Genomic DNA, 24,346 nt, shown 5'->3' with positions numbered 1-24,346 from the left:
ACAATATAGTATATCCCAGCCCAGGGAACAGGCTGTAATCGTATATGAGGTCTGGACGCCCAAGTTCTTGGTCACAATTCAGATTATAAACATAACTTTGAAACGATCATCCAGGTATAATTTTCTTTCTTTTTTTCTTTTTTATTAAAACATCTTTATTTGAAGCATCAGTATAAAAATACATAAACAATATATGGAGGAGAAGAAATAACAGTACAAGCGCCGAATCGTCACATCATACTAATATAACAGGGCAAGGTTACAGCTAAGACCGTAGTCAGTGGTAATAACCATGATGGCATAATAAACACAATATATACACAAGCATGGAAGACGGTTATACAGGGTGGACAGTGAGTAATGAGAAAGGCACGAGGCGCGTTCCGGAAGTCCTGAGAGAACGAGAGCGCAGGCGGCGTTATCGGGGGAAAGATGTCGGATCGTACTGGAGAAGCATCCAAGATTCGAGCCACATTGTGGCGGGAAAAGACTTTTGAATTTGAGCCTTGATACGAGTATATCAGTCCGGTATATCAGTCCGGTATATCAGTACGAGCATATCAGTCCGGTATAACAGTCCGATATATCACTCCGATATATCAGTCGGGTATATCAGTCAGGTATATCAGTCGGGTATATCAGTCTGGTATATTAGTCCGGTATATCAGTACGGTATATTAGTCGGGTATATCAGTACGGTATATCAGTACGGTATATTAGTCCGGTATATCAGTCCCGAGTATATCAGCCCGGTATATCAGTCCGGTATATCAGTACGGTATATCAGTCTGGTATATCAGTACAGTATATTAGTCCGGTATATCAGCACGGTATATCAGTCTGGTATATCAGTACGGTAGATTAGTCGGGTATATCAGTACGGTATATCAGTCTGGTATATCAGTACGGTATATTAGTAGGGTATATCAGTACGGTATATCAGTGGTATATCAGTCCGAGTATATCAGTCCGGTATAACAGTCCGATATATCACTCCGATATATCAGCCCGGTATATCAGTCACGTATATCAGTCGGGTATATCAGTCTGGTATATCAGTACGGTATATTAGTCGGGTATATCAGTACAGTATATCAGTCTGGTATATCAGTCCGAGTATATCAGTCCGAGTATATCAGTTCGGTATATCAGTACGGTATATTAGTCCGGTATATCAGCACGGTATATCAGTCTGGTATATCAGTACAGTATATTAGTCCGGTATATCAGCACGGTATATCAGTCAGGTATATCAGTCGGGTATATCAGTCTGGTATATCAGTACGGTATATTAGTCGGGTATATCAGTACAGTATATCAGTCTGGTATATCAGTACGGTATATTAGTCCGGTATATCAGTCCGAGTATATCAGTCCGAGTATATCAGTCCGGTATATCAGTACGGTATATTAGTCCGGTATATCAGCACGGTATATCAGTCTGGTATATCAGTACAGTATATTAGTCCGGTATATCAGCACGGTATATCAGTCTGGTATATCAGTCGGGTATATCAGTACAGTATATTAGTCTGGTATATCAGTACGGTATATCAGTACGGTATATTAGTCCGGTATATCAGTCCGAGTATATCAGTCCGAGTATATCAGTCCGGTATATCAGTACGGTATATTAGTCCGGTATATCAGCACGGTATATCAGTCTGGTATATCAGTACAGTATATTAGTCCGGTATATCAGCACGGTATATCAGTCTGGTATATCAGTACGGTATATTAGTCGGGTATATCAGTACGGTATATCAGTCTGATATATCAGTACGGTATATTAGTCGGGTATATCAGTACGGTATATCAGTCTGGTATATCAGTACGGTATATTAGTCCAGTATATCAGTACGGTATATCAGTCCGAGTATATCAGCCCGGTATATCAGTCCGGAATATCAGTCCGGAATATCAGTCCGGTATATCAGTTGGGCTTCTCCATGTGGCAGATCGTCGCTGTACACATTAGGTCTCATTCAGACCCGCTCGCAAGCGCTGAGTGCTCGCAAGCGGGTCGATGTTGAGGCCCTGCGCACGTGCAGTGGCCGCACTGCGCGTGCGCAAGCCCCGGAGCGAGAGAGAAATTTTCTCGCTCCGGGGCTCACTACAAAAGGGGCGGCTGTCGAAGGTGATCGACAGCTCGCACCGTTTTGTAGGCGGGGTGGGGGGTGGCTGGCCAAACGGAGGCGTTCCCGAAGGAATGCCTGCCGTTTGGGGGCGGCCCCACTGACATCACTCGTGATGTCAGTGGTGAGCTTCCGGCTCTATTAGAGCCGAAAGCTCACTGGGGCTTGCGGCAGACGAGACCCTACCACAAGGGTCTCGTCGCAAGCCCCGATGGTCGCGATGGTCTTGACCATCGCGACCATCAACCTGGCCGCTCGCTAAAGCTGTGGGTGGTCACCCACAGCTTAGCGAGCGGCCAGGAGGCCGGCTCATTGCAGAGAAGCGGCCGCCCTCATTCAGAGCGAGCGCTCGCATTTTGCGAGCGGCTCTGAATGAGATCCATTGTGTTAGAGAAGCTTCCGCCCATTTGTAATAACGTCATCATATGTGGGGAAGCCTGTAACCAGTATCCACACACCCGGGGATGAGAGGACAGGGACTGGCTAAATGATAGATAGAAAATTACCAGACATTAATCCAGATTTTGTATATAAAATAAAAGGACATTTCCAGAGGCAGCGTAATAAGTCAGCCATAGGGGCATCTGTGAGCATCTGGTAACCCAATACAAGAACATCTCTAGGGAGATAAATAGGTTGTATGAAATACATTATTTCCGTACAAGTATAATTGTCTAATACATTGGAATTTCCTATGATTGAATCACTTTGTTACATTAGGAGTATATATTTACTAAAGTGCGGGTTTTTAGATTGGTTGCTATGGGCAACATCTCCACTTCTAAACACCCACACTTTAGTAAATAGACCCCTTAGGGGTCTATTTACTAAGCTGTGTTAGGAGATAAAATGAACGGTGATAAGGTACCAGCCAATCAGCTCCTAACTGCCATTTTTCAAACACAGCCCGTGACATGGCAGTTAGGAGCTGATTGGCTGGTACCTTATCACCGTTCATTTTATCTCCTAACACAGCTTAGTAAATAGACCCCTAAGTCTTTTGTTGTGATTCTTCCTTTGCAGAATGTAGGTGGGATATTTTCCCACCAGTATCTGTGAGGGCGATTAATCAGTGACTACGTCCTCCCCACAGACAGCGGTATAATAATGGGAGGGGGTCATATGTAGCCTGGACTGAACGATGTGCTTTTCTTATGCTGAGAAAAAAAGTTCAGAGTTCATTTAAACTTTGAACCACATCTCAGAGGTAATTATTATATTTATATAGGTGTCCTCAGTGCTGACCAGTAATAGCTGTAAGGGACCTGCTCGGGGCATTTCTGCCACTTGCAGAGTCAGATTACCGGGATCCATCTCACAGATTACCGGGATCCAACTCACACTTGGAGATTCGCTTCCTCCTGCTGGTCCTGCTGACGGCCTCACACCCACCACAGCGGCTATACATGGGCAACGACGCTTCCGGTTCTGTGGGATCAAACACATTGGTTTCGGATTTTAGAAATGGGAGAGGACCATATACAGGCAGGACAGGCCCATGCTCACAGTCCGTCACTTGTTATCCCATCGTCATCATGTTATGTCATCGTCATGTCGCTGTCTGATTACGCCATTTCTTCTATTGCCGTCCAGACAGGACATTGGGATCGAGGTGGCTTTTCTAGGAACCCGCGCTGGACTCATCCGGAAAAACCTGTTTGTGGGTGCAGAACAAATGTCCAACAGGTAAGTTACAGAATGCGGGTGAGTTTGGTGTTCTGCGTGTGACGAGAGGGAGAGTGCGGAGATTTTCTGCCCGAGATTGATGTATGTGGGACACGAGATATATGACGCTATATCCTGCGTATTATCTGTGATTACTCTGCTTCCTGTGTGGCCAGTAACTACTTAGCTGTGATTTGCCAAAGACAGAAACGCCTATTAAGCTCATAATCTCTGACTGTCTGCATGAAATACCCATGTACCATCCGTTAGTATAAATATATTCTGTATCTGACTATAGCAGAAACAGCGGCGCGCACACAGCCCGACCTGCTCTATAGCATCATAGTGAGCCTGTCACATGGAGCAGACGGCCATTACTCACACACAGCCCGACCTCCTCTATAGCATCATAGTGACCTGTCACATGGAGCAGACGGCCATTACTCACACACAGACCGACCTCCTCTATAGCATCATAGTGACCTGTCACATGGAGCAGACGGTCATTACTCACACACAGCCCGACCTGCTCTATAGCATCATAGTGACCTGTCACATGGAGCAGACGGCCATTACTCACACACAGCCCGACCTGCTCTATAGCATCATAGTGACCTGTCACATGGAGCAGACGGCCATTACTCGCACACAGCCTGACCTGCTCTATAGCATCATAGTGAGCCTGTCACATGGAGCAGACGGCCATTACTCACACACAGCCCTACCTGCTGTATAGCATCATAGTGACCTGTCACATGGAGCAGACGGCCATTACTCACACACAGCCCGACCTGCTCTATAGCATCATAGTGACCTGTCACATGGAGCAGACGGTCATTACTCGCACACAGCCCGACCTGCTCTATAGCATCATAGTGACCTGTCACATGGAGCAGACGGCCATTACTCGCACACAGCCCGACCTGCTCTATAGCATCATAGTGACCTGTCACATGGAGCAGACGGCCATTACTCACACACAGCCCAACCTGCTCTATAGCATCATAGTGACCTGTCACATGGAGCAGACGGCCATTACTCACACACAGCCTGACCTGCTCTATAGCATCATAGTGACCTGTCACATGGAGCAGACGGCCATTACTCGCACACAGCCCGACCTGCTCTATAGCATCATAGTGACCTCACATGGAGCAGACGACCATTACTCGCACACAGCCCGACCTGCTCTATAGCATCATAGTGACCTGTCACATGGAGCAGACGGCCATTACTCGCACACAGCCTGACCTGCTCTATAGCATCATAGTGACCTGTCACATGGAGGAGACGGCCATTACTCATACATAGCCCGACCTGCTCTATAGCATCATAGTGACCTGTCACATGGAGCAGACGGCCATTACTCGCACACACAGCCCAACCTGCTCTATAGCATCATAGTGACCTGTCACATGGAGCAGACGGCCATTACTCGCACACAGCCCGACCTGCTCTATAGCATCATAGTGACCTGTCACATGGAGCAGACGGCCATTACTCACACACAGCCCGACCTGCTCTATAGCATCATAGTGACCTGTCACATGGAGCAGACGGCCATTACTCGCACACAGCCCGACCTGCTCTATAGCATCATAGTGACCTGTCACATGGAGCAGACGGCCATTACTCGCACACAGCACGACCTGCTCTATAGCATCATAGTGACCTGTCACATGGAGCAGACGGCCATTACTCACACACAGCCCGACCTGCTCTATAGCATCATAGTGACATGTCACATGGAGCAGACGGTCATTACTCACACACAGCCCGACCTGCTCTATAGCATCATAGTGACATGTCACATGGAGCAGACGGTCATTACTCACACACAGCCCGACCTGCTCTATAGCATCATAGTGACCTGTCACATGGGGCAGACGGCCATTACTCACACACAGCCCGACCTGCTGTATAGCATCATAGTGACCTGTCACATGGAGCAGACGGCCATTACTCGCACACAGCCCGACCAGCTCTATAGCATCATAGTGACCTGTCACATGGAGCAGACGGCCATTACTCACACACAGCCTGACCTGCTCTATAGCATCATAGTGACCTGTCACATGGAGCAGACGGCCATTACTCATACATAGCCCGACCTGCTCTATAGCATCATAGTGACCTGTCACATGGAGCAGACGGCCATTACTCGCACACACAGCCCAACCTGCTCTATAGCATCATAGTGACCTGTCACATGGAGCAGACGGCCATTACTCGCACACACAGCCCGACCTGCTCTATAGCATCATAGTGAACTGTCACATGGAGCAGACGGCCATTACTCACACACAGCCCGACCTGCTCTATAGCATCATAGTGACCTGTCACATGGAGCAGACGGCCATTACTCGCACACAGCCCGACCTGCTCTATAGCATCATAGTGACCTGTCACATGGAGAAGACGGCCATTACTCGCACACAGCCCGACCTGCTCTATAGCATCATAGTGACCTGTCACATGGAGCAGACGGCCATTACTCGCACACAGCCCGACCTTGTCTATAGCATCATAGTGACCTGTCACATGGAGCAGACGGTCATTACTCGCACACAGCCCGACCTTGTCTATGGCATCATAGTGACCTGTCACATGGAGCAGACGGCCATTACTCACACACAGCCTGACCTGCTCTATAGCATCATAGTGACCTGTCACATGGAGCAGACGGCCATTACTCACACACAGCCCGACCTTGTCTATAGCATCATAGTGACCTGTCACATGGAGCAGACGGCCATTACTCGCACACAGCCCGACCTTGTCTATAGCATCATAGTGACCTGTCACATGGAGCAGACGGCCATTACTCTCACACAGCCCGACCTGCTCTATAGCATCATAGTGAGCCTGTCACATGGAGCAGACGGTCATTACTCGCACACAGCCCGACCTGCTCTATAGCATCATAGTGACCTGTCACATGGAGCAGACGGCCATTACTCGCACACAGCCCGACCTGCTCTATAGCATCATAGTGACCTGTCACATGGAGCAGACGGACATTACTCGCACACAGCCTGACCTGCTCTATAGCGTCATAGTGACCTGTCACATGGAGCAGACGGCCATTACTCGCACACAGCCCGACCTGCTCTATAGCGTCATAGTGACCTGTCACATGGAGCAGACGGCCATTACTCGCACACAGCCCGACCTGCTCTATAGCATCATAGTGACCTGTCACATGGAGCAGACGGCCATTACTCGCACACAGCCCGACCTGCTCTATAGCATCATAGTGACCTGTCACATGGAGCAGACGGTCATTACTCGCACACAGCCTTACCTGCTCTATAGCATCATGGTGACCTGTCACATGGAGCAGACGGCCATTACTCGCACACAGCCTGACCTGCTCTATAGCATCATAGTGACCTGTCACATGGAGCAGACGGCCATTACACGCACACAGCCCAACCTGCTCTATAGCATCATAGTGACCTGTCACATGGAGCAGACGGCCATTACTCGCACACAGCCCGACCTGCTCTATAGCATCATAGTGACCTGTCACATGGAGCAGACGGCCATTACTCGCACACAGCCCGACCTGCTCTATAGCATCATAGTGACCTGTCACATGGAGCATACGGCCATTACTCGCACACAGCCCGACCTGCTCTATAGCATCATAGTGACCTGTCACATGGAGCAGACGGCCATTACTCACACACAGCCCGACCTGCTCTATAGCATCATAGTGACCTGTCACATGGGGCAGACGGCCATTACTCACACACAGCCCGACCTGCTCTATAGCATCATAGTGACCTGTCTCATGGAGCAGACGGCCATTACTCACACACAGCCCGACCTGCTCTATAGCATCATAGTGACCTGTCACATGGAGCAGACGGCCATTACTCGCACACAGCCAAACCTGCTTTATAGCATCATAGTGACCTGTCACATGGAGCAGACGGCCATTACTCGCACACAGCCCGACCTGCTCTATAGCATCATAGTGACCTGTCACATGGAGCAGACGGCCATTACTCACACACAGCCCGACCTGCTCTATAGCATCATAGTGACCTGTCACATGGAGCAGACGGCCATCACTCGCACACAGCCCGACCTGCTCTATAGCATCATAGTGACCTGTCACATGGAGAAGACGGCCATTACTCGCACACATCCCGACCTGCTCTATAGCATCATAGTGACCTGTCACATGGAGCAGACGGCCATTACTCGCACACAGCCCGACCTTGTCTATAGCATCATAGTGACCTGTCACATGGAGCAGACGGTCATTACTCGCACACAGCCCGACCTTGTCTATAGCATCATAGTGACCTGTCACATGGAGCAGACGGCCATTACTCACACACAGCCTGACCTGCTCTATAGCATCCTAGTGACCTGTCACATGGAGCAGACGGCCATTACTCACACACAGCCCGACCTTGTCTATAGCATCATAGTGACCTGTCACATGGAGCAGACGGCCATTACTCGCACACAGCCCGACCTTGTCTTTAGCATCATAGTGACCTGTCACATGGAGCAGACGGCCATTACTCTCACACAGCCCGACCTGCTCTATAGCATCATAGTGAGCCTGTCACATGGAGCAGACGGTCATTACTCGCACACAGCCCGACCTGCTCTATAGCATCATAGTGACCTGTCACATGGAGCAGACGGCCATTACTCGCACACAGCCCGACCTGCTCTATAGCATCATAGTGACCTGTCACATGGAGCAGACGGTCATTACTCGCACACAGCCCGACCTGCTCTATAGCATCATAGTGACCTGTCACATGGAGCAGACGGCCATTACTCGCACATGGAGCAGACGGCCATTACTCGCACACAGCCCGACCTGCTCTATAGCATCATAGTGACCTGTCACATGGAGCAGACGGCCATTACTCGCACACAGCCCAACTTGCTCTATAGCATCATAGTGACCTGTCACATGGAGCAGACGGCCATTACTCGCACGCAGCCCGACCTGCTCTATAGCGTCATAGTGACCTGTCACATGGAGCAGACGGACATTACTCGCACACAGCCCGACCTGCTCTATAGCGTCATAGTGACCTGTCACATGGAGCAGACGGCCATTACTCGCACACAGCCCGACCTGCTCTATAGCGTCATAGTGACCTCACATGGAGCAGACGGCCATTACTCGCACACAGCCCGACCTGCTCTATAGCGTCATAGTGACCTGTCACATGGAGCAGACGGCCATTACTCGCACACAGCCCGACCTGCTCTATAGCATCACAGTGAGCCTGTCACATGGAGCAGACGGCCATTACACGCACACAGCCCGACCTGCTCTATAGCATCATAGTGACCTGTCACATGAAGCAGACGGCCATTACTCACACACAGCCTAACCTGCTCTATTGCATCATAGTGACCTGTCACATGGAGCAGACGGCCATTACTCGCACACAGCCCGACCTGCTCTATAGCATCATAGTGACCTGTCACATGGGGCAGACGGTCATTACTCGCACACAGCCTGACCTGCTCTATAGCATCATAGTGACCTGTCACATGGAGCAGACGGACATTACTCGCACACAGCCCGACCTGCTCTATAGCATCATAGTGACCTGTCACATGGAGCAGACGGCCATTACTCGCACACAGCCCGACCTGCTCTATAGCATCATAGTGACCTGTCACATGGAGCAGACGGACATTACTCGCACACAGCCTGACCTGCTCTATAGCATCATTGTGACCTGTCACATGGAGCAGACGGCCATTACTCACATACAGCCCTACCTGCTATATAGCATCATAGTGACCTGTCACATGGAGCAGACGGCCATTACTCACACACAGCCCGACCTGCTCTATAGCATCATAGAGACCTGTCACATGGAGCAGACAGCCATTACTCGCACACAGCCCGACCTGCTCTATAGCATCATAGTGACCTGTCACATGGAGCAGACGGCCATTACTCGCACACAGCCCGACCTGCTCTATAGCATCATAGTGACCTGTCACATGGAGCAGACGGCCATTACTCACACACAGCCTGACCTGCTCTATAGCATCATAGTGACATGTCACATGGGGCAGACGGCCATTACTCACACACAGCCTGACCTGCTCTATAGCATCATAGTGACATGTCACATGGGGCAGACGGCCATTACTCGCACACAGCCTGACCTGCTCTATAGCATCATAGTGACCTGTCACATGGAGCAGACGGCCATTACTCACACACAGCCTGACCTGCTCTATAGCATCATAGTGACCTGTCACATGGAGCAGACGGCCATTACTCGCACACAGCCTGACCTGCTCTATAGCATCATAGTGACCTGTCACATGAAGCAGACGGCCATTACTCACACACAGCCTAACCTGCTCTATTGCATCATAGTGACCTGTCACATGGAGCAGACGGCCATTACTCGCACACAGCCCGACCTGCTCTATAGCATCATAGTGACCTGTCACATGGGGCAGACGGTCATTACTCGCACACAGCCTGACCTGCTCTATAGCATCATAGTGACCTGTCACATGGAGCAGACGGACATTACTCGCACACAGCCCGACCTGCTCTATAGCATCATAGTGACCTGTCACATGGAGCAGACGGCCATTACTCGCACACAGCCCGACCTGCTCTATAGCATCATAGTGACCTGTCACATGGAGCAGACGGACATTACTCGCACACAGCCCGACCTGCTCTATAGCATCATTGTGACCTGTCACATGGAGCAGACGGCCATTACTCACATACAGCCCTACCTGCTATATAGCATCATAGTGACCTGTCACATGGAGCAGACGGCCATTACTCACACACAGCCCGACCTGCTCTATAGCATCATAGTGACCTGTCACATGGAGCAGACAGCCATTACTCGCACACAGCCCGACCTGCTCTATAGCATCATAGTGACCTGTCACATGGAGCAGACGGCCATTACTCGCACACAGCCCGACCTGCTCTATAGCATCATAGTGACCTGTCACATGGAGCAGACGGCCATTACTCACACACAGCCTGACCTGCTCTATAGCATCATAGTGACATGTCACATGGGGCAGACGGCCATTACTCACACACAGCCTGACCTGCTCTATAGCATCATAGTGACATGTCACATGGGGCAGACGGCCATTACTCGCACACAGCCTGACCTGCTCTATAGCATCATAGTGACCTGTCACATGGAGCAGACGGCCATTACTCACACACAGCCTGACCTGCTCTATAGCATCATAGTGACCTGTCACATGGAGCAGACGGCCATTACTCGCACACAGCCTGACCTGCTCTATAGCATCATAGTGACCTGTCATATGGAGCAGACGGCCATTACTCGCACACAGCCCGACCTGCTCTATAGCATCATAGTGACCTGTCACATGGAGCAGACGGCCATTACTCGCACACAGCCCGACCTGCTCTATAGCATCATAGTGACCTGTCACATGGAGCAGACGGCCATTACTCGCACACAGCCCGACCTGCTCTATAGCATCATAGTGACCTGTCACATGGAGCAGACGGCCATTACTCACACACAGCCCGACCTGCTCTATAGCATCATAGTGACCTGTCACATGGAGCAGACGGCCATTACTCACACACAGCCTGACCTGCTCTATAGCATCATAGTGACCTGTCACATGGAGCATACGGTCATTACTCGCATACAGCCCGACCTGCTCTATAGCATCATAGTGACCTGTCACATGGAGCAGACGGCCATTACTCACACACAGCCTGACCTGCTCTATAGCATCATAGTGACCTGTCACATGGAGCAGACGGCCATTACTCGCACACAGCCCGACCTGCTCTATAGCATCATAGTGACCTGTCACATGGAGCAGACGGCCATTACTCACACACAGCCCGACCTGCTCTATAGCATCATAGTGACCTGTCACATGGAGCAGACGGCCATTACTCACACACAGCCTGACCTGCTCTATAGCATCATAGTGACCTGTCACATGGAGCATACGGTCATTACTCGCATACAGCCCGACCTGCTCTATAGCATCATAGTGACCTGTCACATGGAGCAGACGGCCATTACTCACACACAGCCTGACCTGCTCTATAGCATCATAGTGACCTGTCACATGGAACAGACGGCCATTACTCGCACACAGCCCGACCTGCTCTATAGCATCATAGTGACCTGTCACATGGAGCAGACGGCCATTACTCACACACAGCCTGACCTGCTCTATAGCATCATAGTGACCTGTCACATGGAGCATACGGTCATTACTCGCATACAGCCCGACCTGCTCTATAGCATCATAGTGACCTGTCACATGGAGCAGACGGCCATTACTCACACACAGCCTGACCTGCTCTATAGCATCATAGTGACCTGTCACATGGAGCATACGGTCATTACTCGCATACAGCCCGACCTGCTCTATAGCATCATAGTGACCTGTCACATGGAGCAGACGGACATTACTCGCACACAGCCGACCTGCTCTATAGCATCATAGTGACCTGTCACATGGAGCAGACGGACATTACTCGCACACAGCCTGACCTGCTCTATAGCATCATAGTGACCTGTCACATGGAGCAGACGGCCATTACTCACATACAGCCCTACCTGCTCTATAGCATCATAGTGACCTGTCACATGGAGCAGACGGCCATTACTCGCACACAGCCTGACCTGCTCTATAGCATCATAGTGACCTGTCACATGGAGCAGACGGCCATTACTCGCACACAGCCCGACCTGCTCTATAGCATCATAGTGACCTGTCACATGGAGCAGACGGCCATTACTCACACACAGCCCGACCTGCTCTATAGCATCATAGTGACCTGTCACATGGAGCAGACGGCCATTACTCACACACAGCCTGACCTGCTCTATAGCATCATAGTGACCTGTCACATGGAGCATACGGTCATTACTCGCATACAGCCCGACCTGCTCTATAGCATCATAGTGACCTGTCACATGGAGCAGACGGCCATTACTCACACACAGCCCGACCTGCTCTATAGCATCATAGTGACCTGTCACATGGAGCAGACGGCCATTACTCACACACAGCCCGACCTGCTCTATAGCATCATAGTGACCTGTCACATGGAGCAGACGGCCATTACTCACACACAGCCTGACCTGCTCTATAGCATCATAGTGACCTGTCACATGGAGCATACGGTCATTACTCGCATACAGCCCGACCTGCTCTATAGCATCATAGTGACCTGTCACATGGAGCAGACGGCCATTACTCACACACAGCCTGACCTGCTCTATAGCATCATAGTGACCTGTCACATGGAACAGACGGCCATTACTCGCACACAGCCCGACCTGCTCTATAGCATCATAGTGACCTGTCACATGGAGCAGACGGCCATTACTCACACACAGCCTGACCTGCTCTATAGCATCATAGTGACCTGTCACATGGAGCATACGGTCATTACTCGCATACAGCCCGACCTGCTCTATAGCATCATAGTGACCTGTCACATGGAGCAGACGGCCATTACTCACACACAGCCTGACCTGCTCTATAGCATCATAGTGACCTGTCACATGGAGCATACGGTCATTACTCGCATACAGCCCGACCTGCTCTATAGCATCATAGTGACCTGTCACATGGAGCAGACGGACATTACTCGCACACAGCCCGACCTGCTCTATAGCATCATAGTGACCTGTCACATGGAGCAGACGGACATTACTCGCACACAGCCTGACCTGCTCTATAGCATCATAGTGACCTGTCACATGGAGCAGACGGCCATTACTCACATACAGCCCTACCTGCTCTATAGCATCATAGTGACCTGTCACATGGAGCAGACGGCCATTACTCGCACACAGCCCGACCTGCTCTATAGCATCATAGTGACCTGTCACATGGAGCAGACGGCCATTACTCGCACACTGCCCGACCTGCTCTATAGCATCATAGTGACCTGTCACATGGAGCAGACGGCCATTACTCACACACAGCCTGACCTGCTCTATAGCATCATAGTGACCTGTCACATGGGGCAGACGGCCATTACTCACACACAGCCCGACCTGCTCTATAGCATCATAGTGACCTGTCACATGGAGCAGACGGCCATTACTCGCACACAGCCTGACCTGCTCTATAGCATCATAGTGACCTTTCACATGGAGCAGACGGCCATTACTCACACACAGCCTGACCTGCTCTATAGCATCATAGTGACCTGTCACATGGAGCAGACGGCCATTACTCACACACGGCCGACCTGCTCTATAGCATCATAGTGACCTGTCACATGGAGCAGACGGCCATTACTCACACACGGCCGACCTGCTCTATAGCATCATAGTGACCTGTCACATGGAGCAGACGGCCATTACTCGCACACAGCCCGACCTGCTCTATAGCATCATAGTGACCTGTCACATGGAGCATACGGCCATTACTCGCACACAGCCCGACCTGCTCTATAGCATCATAGTGACCTGTCACATGGAGCAGACGGCCATTACTCACACACAGCCCAACCTGCTCTATAGCATCATAGTGACCTGTCACATGGAGCAGACTGCCATTACTCACACACAGCCCGACCTGCTCTATAGCATCATAGTGACCTGTCACATGGAGTAGACGGCCATTACTCACACACAGCCCGACCTGCTCTATAGCATCATAGTGACCTGTCACATGGAGCAGACGGCCATTACTCGCACACAGCCTGACCTGCTCTATAGCATCATAGTGACCTGTCACATGGAGCAGACGGCCATTACTCGCACACAGCCCGACCTGCTCTATAGCATCATAGTGACCTGTCACATGGAGCAGACGGCCATTACTCGCACACAGCCCGACCTGCTCTATAGCATCATAGTGACCTGTCACATGGAGCAGACGGCCATTACTCGCACACAGCCTGACCTGCTCTATAGCATCATAGTGACCTGTCACATGGAGCAGACGGCCATTACTCGCACACAGCCCGACCTGCTCTATAGCATCATAGTGACCTGTCACATGGAGCAGACGGCCATTACTCGCACACAGCCCAACCTGCTCTATAGCATCATAGTGACCTGTCACATGGAGCAGACGGCCATCACTCTCCACACAGCCCAACCTGCTCTATAGCATCATAGTGACCTGTCACATGGAGCAGACGGCCATTACTCGCACACAGCCCAACCTGCTCTATAGCATCATAGTGACCTGTCACATGGAGCAGACGGCCATTACTCACACACAGCCTGACCTGCTCTATAGCATCATAGTGACCTGTCCCTTGGAGCAGAGGGCCATTACTCGCTCACAGCCCAAACTGCTCTATAGCATCATAGTGACCTGTCACATGGAGCAGGCGGCCATTATTCGCACACAGCCCGACCTGTTCTATAGCATCATAGTGACCTGTCACATGGAGCAGACGGCCATTACTCACACACAGCCCGACCTGCTCTATAGCATCATAGTGACCTGTCACATGGAGCTGACGGCCATTACTCACACACAGCCCGACCTGCTCTATAGCATCATAGTTACCTGTCACATGGAGCAGACGGCCATTACTCACACACAGCCCGACCTGCTCTATAGCATCATAGTGACCTGTCACATGGTGGAGACGGCCATTACTCACACACACAGCCTGACCTTCTCTATAGCATCATAGTGAGCCTGTCACATGGAGCAGACGGCCATTACTCGCTCACAGCCCGACCTGCTCTATAGCATCATAGTGACCTGTCACATGGAGCATACGGCCATTACTCGCACACAGCCCGACCTGCTCTATAGCATCATAATGACCTGTCACATGGAGCAGACGGCCATTACTCACACACAGCCCGACCTGCTCTATAGCATCATAGTGACCTGTCACATGGAGCTGACGGCCATTACTCGCACACAGCCTAACCTGCTCTATAGCATCATAGTGACCTGTCACATGGGGCAGACGGCCATTACTCGCACACAACCCAACCTGCTCTATAGCATCTTAGTGACCTGTCACATGGGGCAGACGGCCATTAGTCACACACAGCCCAACCTGCTCTATAGCATCATAGTGACCTGTCACATGGAGCAGACGGCCATTACTCGCACACAGCCCAACCTGCTCTATAGCATCATAGTGACCTGTCACATGGAGCAGACGGCCATTACTCACACACAGCCTGACCTGCTCTATAGCATCATAGTGACCTGTCACATGGAGCAGACGGCCATTACTCACACACAGCCCGACCTGCTCTATAGCATCATAGTGACCTGTCACATGGAGCAGACGGCCATTACTCACACACAGCCTGACCTGCTCTATAGCATCATAGTGACCTGTCACATGGGGCAGACGGCCATTACTCACACACTGCCCGACCTGCTCTATAGCATGATTGTGACCTGTCACATGGAGCAGACGGCCATTACTCGCACACAGCCCGACCTGCTCTATAGCATCATAGTGACCTGTCACATGGAGCAGACGGCCATTACTCGCACACAGCCCGACCTGCTCTATAGCATCATAGTGACCTGTCACATGGGGCAGACGGCCATTACTCACACACAGCCCGACCTGCTCTATAGCATCATAGTGACCTGTCACATGGAGCAGACGGCCATTACTCACACACAGCCCGACCTGCTCTATAGCATCATAGTGACCTGTCACATGGAGCAGACGGCCATTACTCGCACACAGCCTGACCTGCTCTATAGCATCATAGTGACCTGTCACATGGAGCAGACGGCCATTACTCACACACAGCCCGACCTGCTCTATAGCATCATAGTGACCTGTCACATGGAGCAGACGGCCATTACTCGCACACAGCCCGACCTGCTCTATAGCATCATAGTGACCTGTCACATGGAGCAGACGGCCATTACTCGCACACAGCCTGACCTGCTCTATAGCATCATAGTGACCTGTCACATGGAGCAGACGGCCATTACTCGCACACAGCCCGACCTGCTCTATAGCATCATAGTGACCTGTCACATGGAGCAGACGGCCATTACTCGCACACAGCCCAACCTGCTCTATAGCATCATAGTGACCTGTCACATGGAGCAGACGGCCATCACTCTCCACACAGCCCAACCTGCTCTACAGCATCATAGTGACCTGTCACATGGAGCAGACGGCCATTACTCGCACACAGCCCAACCTGCTCTATAGCATCATAGTGACCTGTCACATGGAGCAGACGGCCATTACTCACACACAGCCTGACCTGCTCTATAGCATCATAGTGACCTGTCCCTTGGAGCAGAGGGCCATTACTCGCTCACAGCCCAAACTGCTCTATAGCATCATAGTGACCTGTCACATGGAGCAGGCGGCCATTATTCGCACACAGCCCGACCTGTTCTATAGCATCATAGTGACCTGTCACATGGAGCAGACGGCCATTACTCACACACAGCCCGACCTGCTCTATAGCATCATAGTGACCTGTCACATGGAGCTGACGGCCATTACTCACACACAGCCCGACCTGCTCTATAGCATCATAGTGACCTGTCACATGGAGCAGACGGCCATTACTCACACACAGCCCGACCTGCTCTATAGCATCATAGTGACCTGTCACATGGTGGAGACGGCCATTACTCACACACACAGCCTGACCTTCTCTATAGCATCATAGTGAGCCTGTCACATGGAGCAGACGGCCATTACTCGCTCACAGCCCGACCTGCTCTATAGCATCATAGTGACCTGTCACATGGAGCAGACGGCCATTACTCGCACACAGCCCGACCTGCTCTATAGCATCATAGTGACCTGTCACATGGGGCCGACGGCCATTACTCACACACAGCCCGACCTGCTCTATAGCATCATAATGACCTGTCACATGGAGCAGACGGCCATTACTCACACACAGCCCGACCTGCTCTATAGCATCATAGTGACCTGTCACATGGAGCTGACGGCCATTACTCGCACACAGCCTAACCTGCTCTATAGCATCATAGTGACCTGTCACATGGGGCAGACGGCCATTACTCGCACACAACCCAACCTGCTCTATAGCATCTTAGTGACCTGTCACATGGGGCAGACGGCCATTAGTCACACACAGCCCAACCTGCTCTATAGCATCATAGTGACCTGTCACATGGAGCAGACGGCCATTACTCGCACACAGCCCAACCTGCTCTATAGCATCATAGTGACCTGTCACATGGAGCAGACGGCCATTACTCACACACAGCCTGACCTGCTCTATAGCATCATAGTGACCTGTCACATGGAGCAGACGGCCATTACTCACACACAGCCTGACCTGCTCTATAGCATCATAGTGACCTGTCACATGGGGCAGACGGCCATTACTCACACACTGCCCGACCTGCTCTATAGCATCATTGTGACCTGTCACATGGAGCAGACGGCCATTACTCGCACACAGCCCGACCTGCTCTATAGCATCATAGTGACCTGTCACATGGAGCAGACGGCCATTACTCGCACACAGCCCGACCTGCTCTATAGCATCATAGTGACCTGTCACATGGGGCAGACGGCCATTACTCACACACAGCCCGACCTGCTCTATAGCATCATAGTGACCTGTCACATGGAGCAGACGGCCATTACTCACACACAGCCCGACCTGCTCTATAGCATCATAGTGACCTGTCACATGGAGCAGACGGCCATTACTCACACACAGCCCGACCTGCTCTATAGCATCATAGTGACCTTTCACATGGAGCTGACTGCCATTACTCGCACACAGCCTAACCTGCTCTATAGCATCATAGTGACCTGTCACATGGGGCAGACGGCCATTACTCGCACACAACCCAACCTGCTCTATAGCATCATAGTGACCTGTCACATGGGGCAGACGGCCATTAGTCACACACAACCCAACCTGCTCTATAGCATCATAGTGACCTGTCACATGGAGCAGACTGCCATTACTCGCACACAGCCCAAGCTGCTCTATAGCATCATAGTGACCTGTCACATTGAGCAGACGGCCATTACTCGCACACAGCCTGACCTGCTCTATAGCATCATAGTGACCTGTCACATGGAGCAGACGGCCATTACTCACACACAGCCTGACCTGCTCTATAGCATCAAAGTGACCTGTCACATGGAGCAGACGGCCATTACTCACACACAGCCCGACCTGCTCTATAGCATCATAGTGACCTGTCACATGGAGCAGACGGCCATTACTCACACACAGCCTGACCTGCTCTATAGCATCATAGTGACCTGTCACATGGAGCAGACGGCCATTACTCACACACTGCCCGACCTGCTCTATAGCATCATAGTGACCTGTCACATGGAGCAGACGGCCATTACTCGCACACAGCCCGACCTGCTCTATAGCATCATAGTGACCTGTCACATGGAGCTGACGGCCATTACTCGCACACAGCCCAACCTGCTCTATAGCATCATAGTGACCTGTCACATGGAGCTGACGGCCATTAATCGCACACAGCCCAACCTGCTCTATAGCATCATAGTGACCTGTCACATGGGGCAGACGGCCATTACTCGCACACAGCCCAACCTGCTCTATAGCATCATAGTGACCTGTTACATGGAGCAGACGGCCATTAGTCACACACAGCCCAACCTGCTCTATAGCATCATAGTGACCTGTCACATGGAGCAGACGGCCATTACTCACATGCAGCCCTACCTGCTCTATAGCATCATAGTGACCTGTCACATGGAGCAGACGGCCATTACTCACACACAGCCTGACCTGCTCTATAGCATCATAGTGACCTGTCACATGGAGCAGACGGCCATTACTCGCACACAGCCCGACCTGCTCTATAGCATCATAGTGACCTGTCACATGGAGCAGACGGCCATTACTCGCACACAGCCCAACCTGCTCTATAGCATCATAGTGACCTGTCACATGGAGCAGACGGCCATTACTCTCCACACAGCCCAACCTGCTCTATAGCATCATAGTGACCTGTCACATGGAGCAGACGGCCATTACATGCACACAGCCCAACCTGCTCTATAGCATCATAGTGACCTGTCACATGGAGCAGACGGCCATTACTCACACACAGCCTGACCTGCTCTATAGCATCATAGTGACCTGTCACATGGAGCAGACGGCCATTACTCGCACACAGCCCGACCTGCTCTATAGCATCATAGTGACCTGTCACATGGAGCAGACAGCCATTACTCACACACAGCCCGACCTGCTCTATAGCATCATAGTGACCTGTCACATGGAGCAGACGGCCATTACTCGCACACAGCCCTACCTGCTCTATAGCATCATAGTGACCTGTCACATGGAGCAGACGGCCATTACTCGCACACAGCCCGACCTGCTCTATAGCATCATAGTGACCTGTCACATGGAGCAGACGGCCATTACTCACACACAGCCCGACCTGCTCTATAGCATCATAGTGACCTGTCACATGGAGCAGACGGCCATTACTCACACACAGCCCGACCTGCTCTATAGCATCATAGTGACCTGTCACATGGAGCAGACGGCCATTACTCACACACAGCCCGACCTGCTCTATAGCATCATAGTGATCCTGTCACATGGAGCAGACGGCCATTACTCACACACAGCCTGACCTGCTCTATAGCATCATAGTGACCTGTCACATGGAGCAGACGGCCATTACTCGCTCACAGCCCGACCTGCTCTATAGCATCATAGTGACCTGTCACATGGAGTAGACGGCCATTATTCGCACACAGCCCGACCTGTTCTATAGCATCATAGTGACCTGTCACATGGAGCAGACGGCCATTACTCACACACAGCCCGACCTGCTCTATAGCATCATAGTGATCCTGTCACATGGAGCAGACGGCCATTACTCACACACAGCCTGACCTGCTCTATAGCATCATAGTGACCTGTCACATGGAGCAGACGGCCATTATTCGCACACAGCCCGACCTGTTCTATAGCATCATAGTGACCTGTCACATGGAGCAGACGGCCATTACTCACACACAGCCCGACCTGCTCTATAGCATCATAGTGACCTGTCACATGGAGCTGACGGCCATTACTCACACACAGCCCGACCTGCTCTATAGCATCATAGTGACCTGTCACATGGGGCAGACGGCCATTACTCACACACACAGCCTGACCTGCTCTATAGCATCATAGTGACCTGTCACATGGAGCAGACGGCCTTTACTCGCTCACAGCCCGACCTGCTCTATAGCATCATAGTGACCTGTCACATGGAGCAGACGGCCATTACTCGCACACAGCCCGACCTGCTCTATAGCATCATAGTGACCTGTCACATGGAGCAGACCGCCATTACTCGCACACAACCCAACCTGCTCTATAGCATCATAGTGACCTGTCACATGGGGCAGACGGCCATTAGTCACACACAGCCCAACCTGCTCTATAGCATCATAGTGACCTGTCGCATGGAGCAGACGGCCATTACTCACACACAGCCCGACCTGCTCTATAGCATCATAGTGACCTGTCACATGGAGCAGACGGCCATTACTCACACACAGCCCGACCTGCTCTATAGCATCATAGTGAGCCTGTCACATGGAGCAGACGGCCATTACTCGCACACAGCCCAACCTGCTTTATAGCATCATAGTGACCTGTCACATGGAGCAGTCGGTCATTACTCACACACAGCCCGACCTGCTCTATAGCATCATAGTGAGCCTGTCACATGGAGCAGACGGCCATTACTCGCACACAGCCCAACCTGCTCTATAGCATCATAGTGACCTGTGATATGGAGCAGACGGCCATTACTCACACACAGCCTGACCTGCTCTATAGCATCATAGTGACCTGTCACATGGAGCAGACGGCCATTACTCGCACACAGCCCGACCTGCTCTATAGCATCATAGTGACCTGTCACATGGAGCAGACGACCATTGCTCGCGCACAGTCCAGCCATTGCCCGCGCACAGTCTGGCCCCTGTCCGCGCACAGTCCGGCCATTGCCTGCGCACAGTCTGGCCAGTGCCCGCGCACAGTCTGGCCATTGCCCGCGCACAGTCTGGCCATTGCCTGCGCACAGTCTGGCCATTGCCTGCGCACAGTTTGGCCATTGCCCGTGCACAGTCTGGCCATTGCCCGTGCACAGTCTGGCCTTGAGGGTTTCAGCCTCAAACTTAGCGGCTGAAACCCTCAGGGCAGAACCAGAGATACTGTAGAATGAGTTCTATGTCCCGTGCAGTCTGTGAACCCGTATTACTCATCTCTCTGACCCTGATAATTTGTACTGCTCTCCAAGGACCGGGCACCCACTTATTCCAGACAAACAATTCTACAATGTTGGCTTATTTGATATATCAGGGGGGCTGTGAGGCACACGTAGCGTATGGCAGTCTGCATGGGCACAGAGCCTTGTTCAGACCATCCAGGTGACCTGAGTTTCTGGGGTGGACAATATAGTGGTCCCTCTATCCCAATTTTTGTGGCACAGTTTAAAATCTGGGGGTCTCCTGAAATTCAGTGGTGTCACAATCACAATTTTTTCCCTTTTTGGCATCAGGCAGTATATCTGTGTATGTGTTCCCCGTTTGTCTTTTTGCTCTCCATAACGCTACGGACCCCTCAGATGCTATGGAATTGCAGTATGGGGGCTGTTCATCACCCTGGTCCTGGCTCTCTCCATCAGTCAACTTAAGAGTCTCACTTTTCGCCCAGTCTTTTGTGTCGGGGTCCCTTCTTTGGGCAGGGCCTTGCAGAGCTTTCGTGATTTTTGTACAAGAGGGTCTCGCTGACCACGTTGTTCAAATCATGCTGCAGGTGTGGCAGACATCACCTTCTAGATTTTGTACATTCTATCTGTCCTGGTGCTAGGAACTGAGGTTTCTGTCTCTTTCAATGGGGTGTAGGGGGTAGTTGGAGGACCGACACAAACAGCATTGTTTTTTCCTGTCCCAGGATGCTCCTGTCCTTCCCCCTATACCCCACCCACATCCTGAGGGTAACTCAGTTTCGTTAGTCTCTGGCAGGAGCTGGATCACCGTTATACAGTGGGGCTGCTGTTAAGCTTTATTTTATGATTTATTTTTATTTTCATTGTTTACTACAGAGCAAGCAGCGCTAGTACCCTGGACATCTGCTGCTCCATCACCCCTCCGCGGCGCCGCGACTCCATCCATCGGCTAGGTGCTCCTACTGGGGGACCTAGCTAGCAGGGCTCCCCGGACCCCAGACTGCAGCCGGGACTCAAGGGGACAGGTACGGCGGGTCACCGCGTCTATGTGCAATCTTACCATCGGTCTCAGGTGACAGATCGGAGCCGCTAATGTGGACACCGGTTCATCCGGGACTCCAGGGCATAACCTATACTGGCGCAGGGGACAGCTAAGGCCAGGAACCCGGTGGTTGATGTCAGCATAGGGGAGAAGGTCCTCTCTCTGCGGCCCCTCCCCCAGCTCAGGGCTCCATTCCACTGCGGTCTTGCCGCCCCTGAGCTGCTCCTCCCTCACCCTCTGCCCCCTCAGAGACTCACAGCAGCCATTTTCTGCAACAGCCTCAGGTCTCCGGGAACGCTTGGTCCGGTCTCTTTGTATACGTCTCGCAGGAGCCAGGTTATACAGCGCTATATCCTACCAGCCACCGCGGTCTGTGGAGTTGAATTTAGTGCCCACTGCTGTTATATTGTCTGCTCTGCATAGTATGTGACCTGTGCTAGCGCTGCTTCTCTCTACTGTCAACTTATACCTTTCCCTTTCTCTCATTATAACCCTGTAATACTGAGGTATAGGGGGTTCACTGTACCTCACACCTACCTGTATTTGTGACGGCTGTCACATACTGTATATCTGGGTTGCTCACTGCACTGTGCCAGATTGTGTGCTATAGTATCCTTGCAGCTATGTCTAGCAAAGGCCAGAATAACAAGCAGGCTGCTGCTCCAACTCTGGTGTCCTGTGAGTCCTGTTTAGCAGGCTTAGCATCAGAGGATCTCATTCAAGATGGTCTATGTGCATCTTATTATACGGCACCTGGTTCATAAGTCCCTGTATTATGTCCTCAGGACCACCCCTGGGCTTCTTTTTCACAAAAAAATTGCGGACCACCTAGCGGCCCCTGTGGTAGCCCCCCCCCCTATGGGATGGCCACAGCAGGTAATCCTTTGCCTCCCCCATGGGTGGACGTACTTTCTACCTTGGTGCAGAGTCTGGCGGATACCTCTACAGCCTGTCACCAAATGTTGCAAAAGGAGAGACCCTCACCTTGTAACCCTACTACTAAGCGTGCTGTGTTATCTTCCCAGTCCTCCCAGCTATCAGATCTGAGTTATCATCTGGGGAGGCAGAAGACGCAGACCTCTCCCACTCTGACTCCCCCTCAGGAGAGGAGGAGCCCCCCTATAAATTGAATATAGCTGCACTTATGAGAGCTGTAAAATCTATTCTTCAAATAGAAGAGACAGAACCCGCTCCTAAGGCAAAAGAGTCACTATTTAAGCGACAGGAGGTAGTTTTACCAGAGTTTCCTCACTCTTATCACCTATCTGATCTAATGAGTGAAGCATGGAATATGCCAAATAAA

General features: G+C 51.4%; 1 protein-coding gene across 6 annotated transcripts in view; it reads left to right on the top strand.

Moving 5' to 3' along the window:
- Positions 1 to 24,346, top strand: part of CACNA2D4 (calcium voltage-gated channel auxiliary subunit alpha2delta 4) — a 512,905-nt gene that overhangs the window by 141,432 nt on the left and 347,127 nt on the right. For all 6 annotated transcript variants that reach the window (XM_088457118.1, XM_088457115.1, XM_088457117.1 and 3 more), the window contains one exon: positions 3,729 to 3,821. In XM_088457118.1, coding sequence (XP_088313244.1) covers positions 3,729 to 3,821 — 93 coding nt within the window. The remainder of the gene's footprint in view (positions 1 to 3,728; positions 3,822 to 24,346) is intronic.

The sequence above is a fragment of the Taudactylus pleione genome, unplaced genomic scaffold (genome assembly GCF_031769625.1).
Source record: "Taudactylus pleione unplaced genomic scaffold, aTauple2 ptg000738l, whole genome shotgun sequence".
Classification (NCBI taxonomy): Eukaryota; Metazoa; Chordata; class Amphibia; order Anura; family Myobatrachidae; genus Taudactylus; species Taudactylus pleione.
This window is presented reverse-complemented; position numbering and strand designations above follow the sequence as displayed.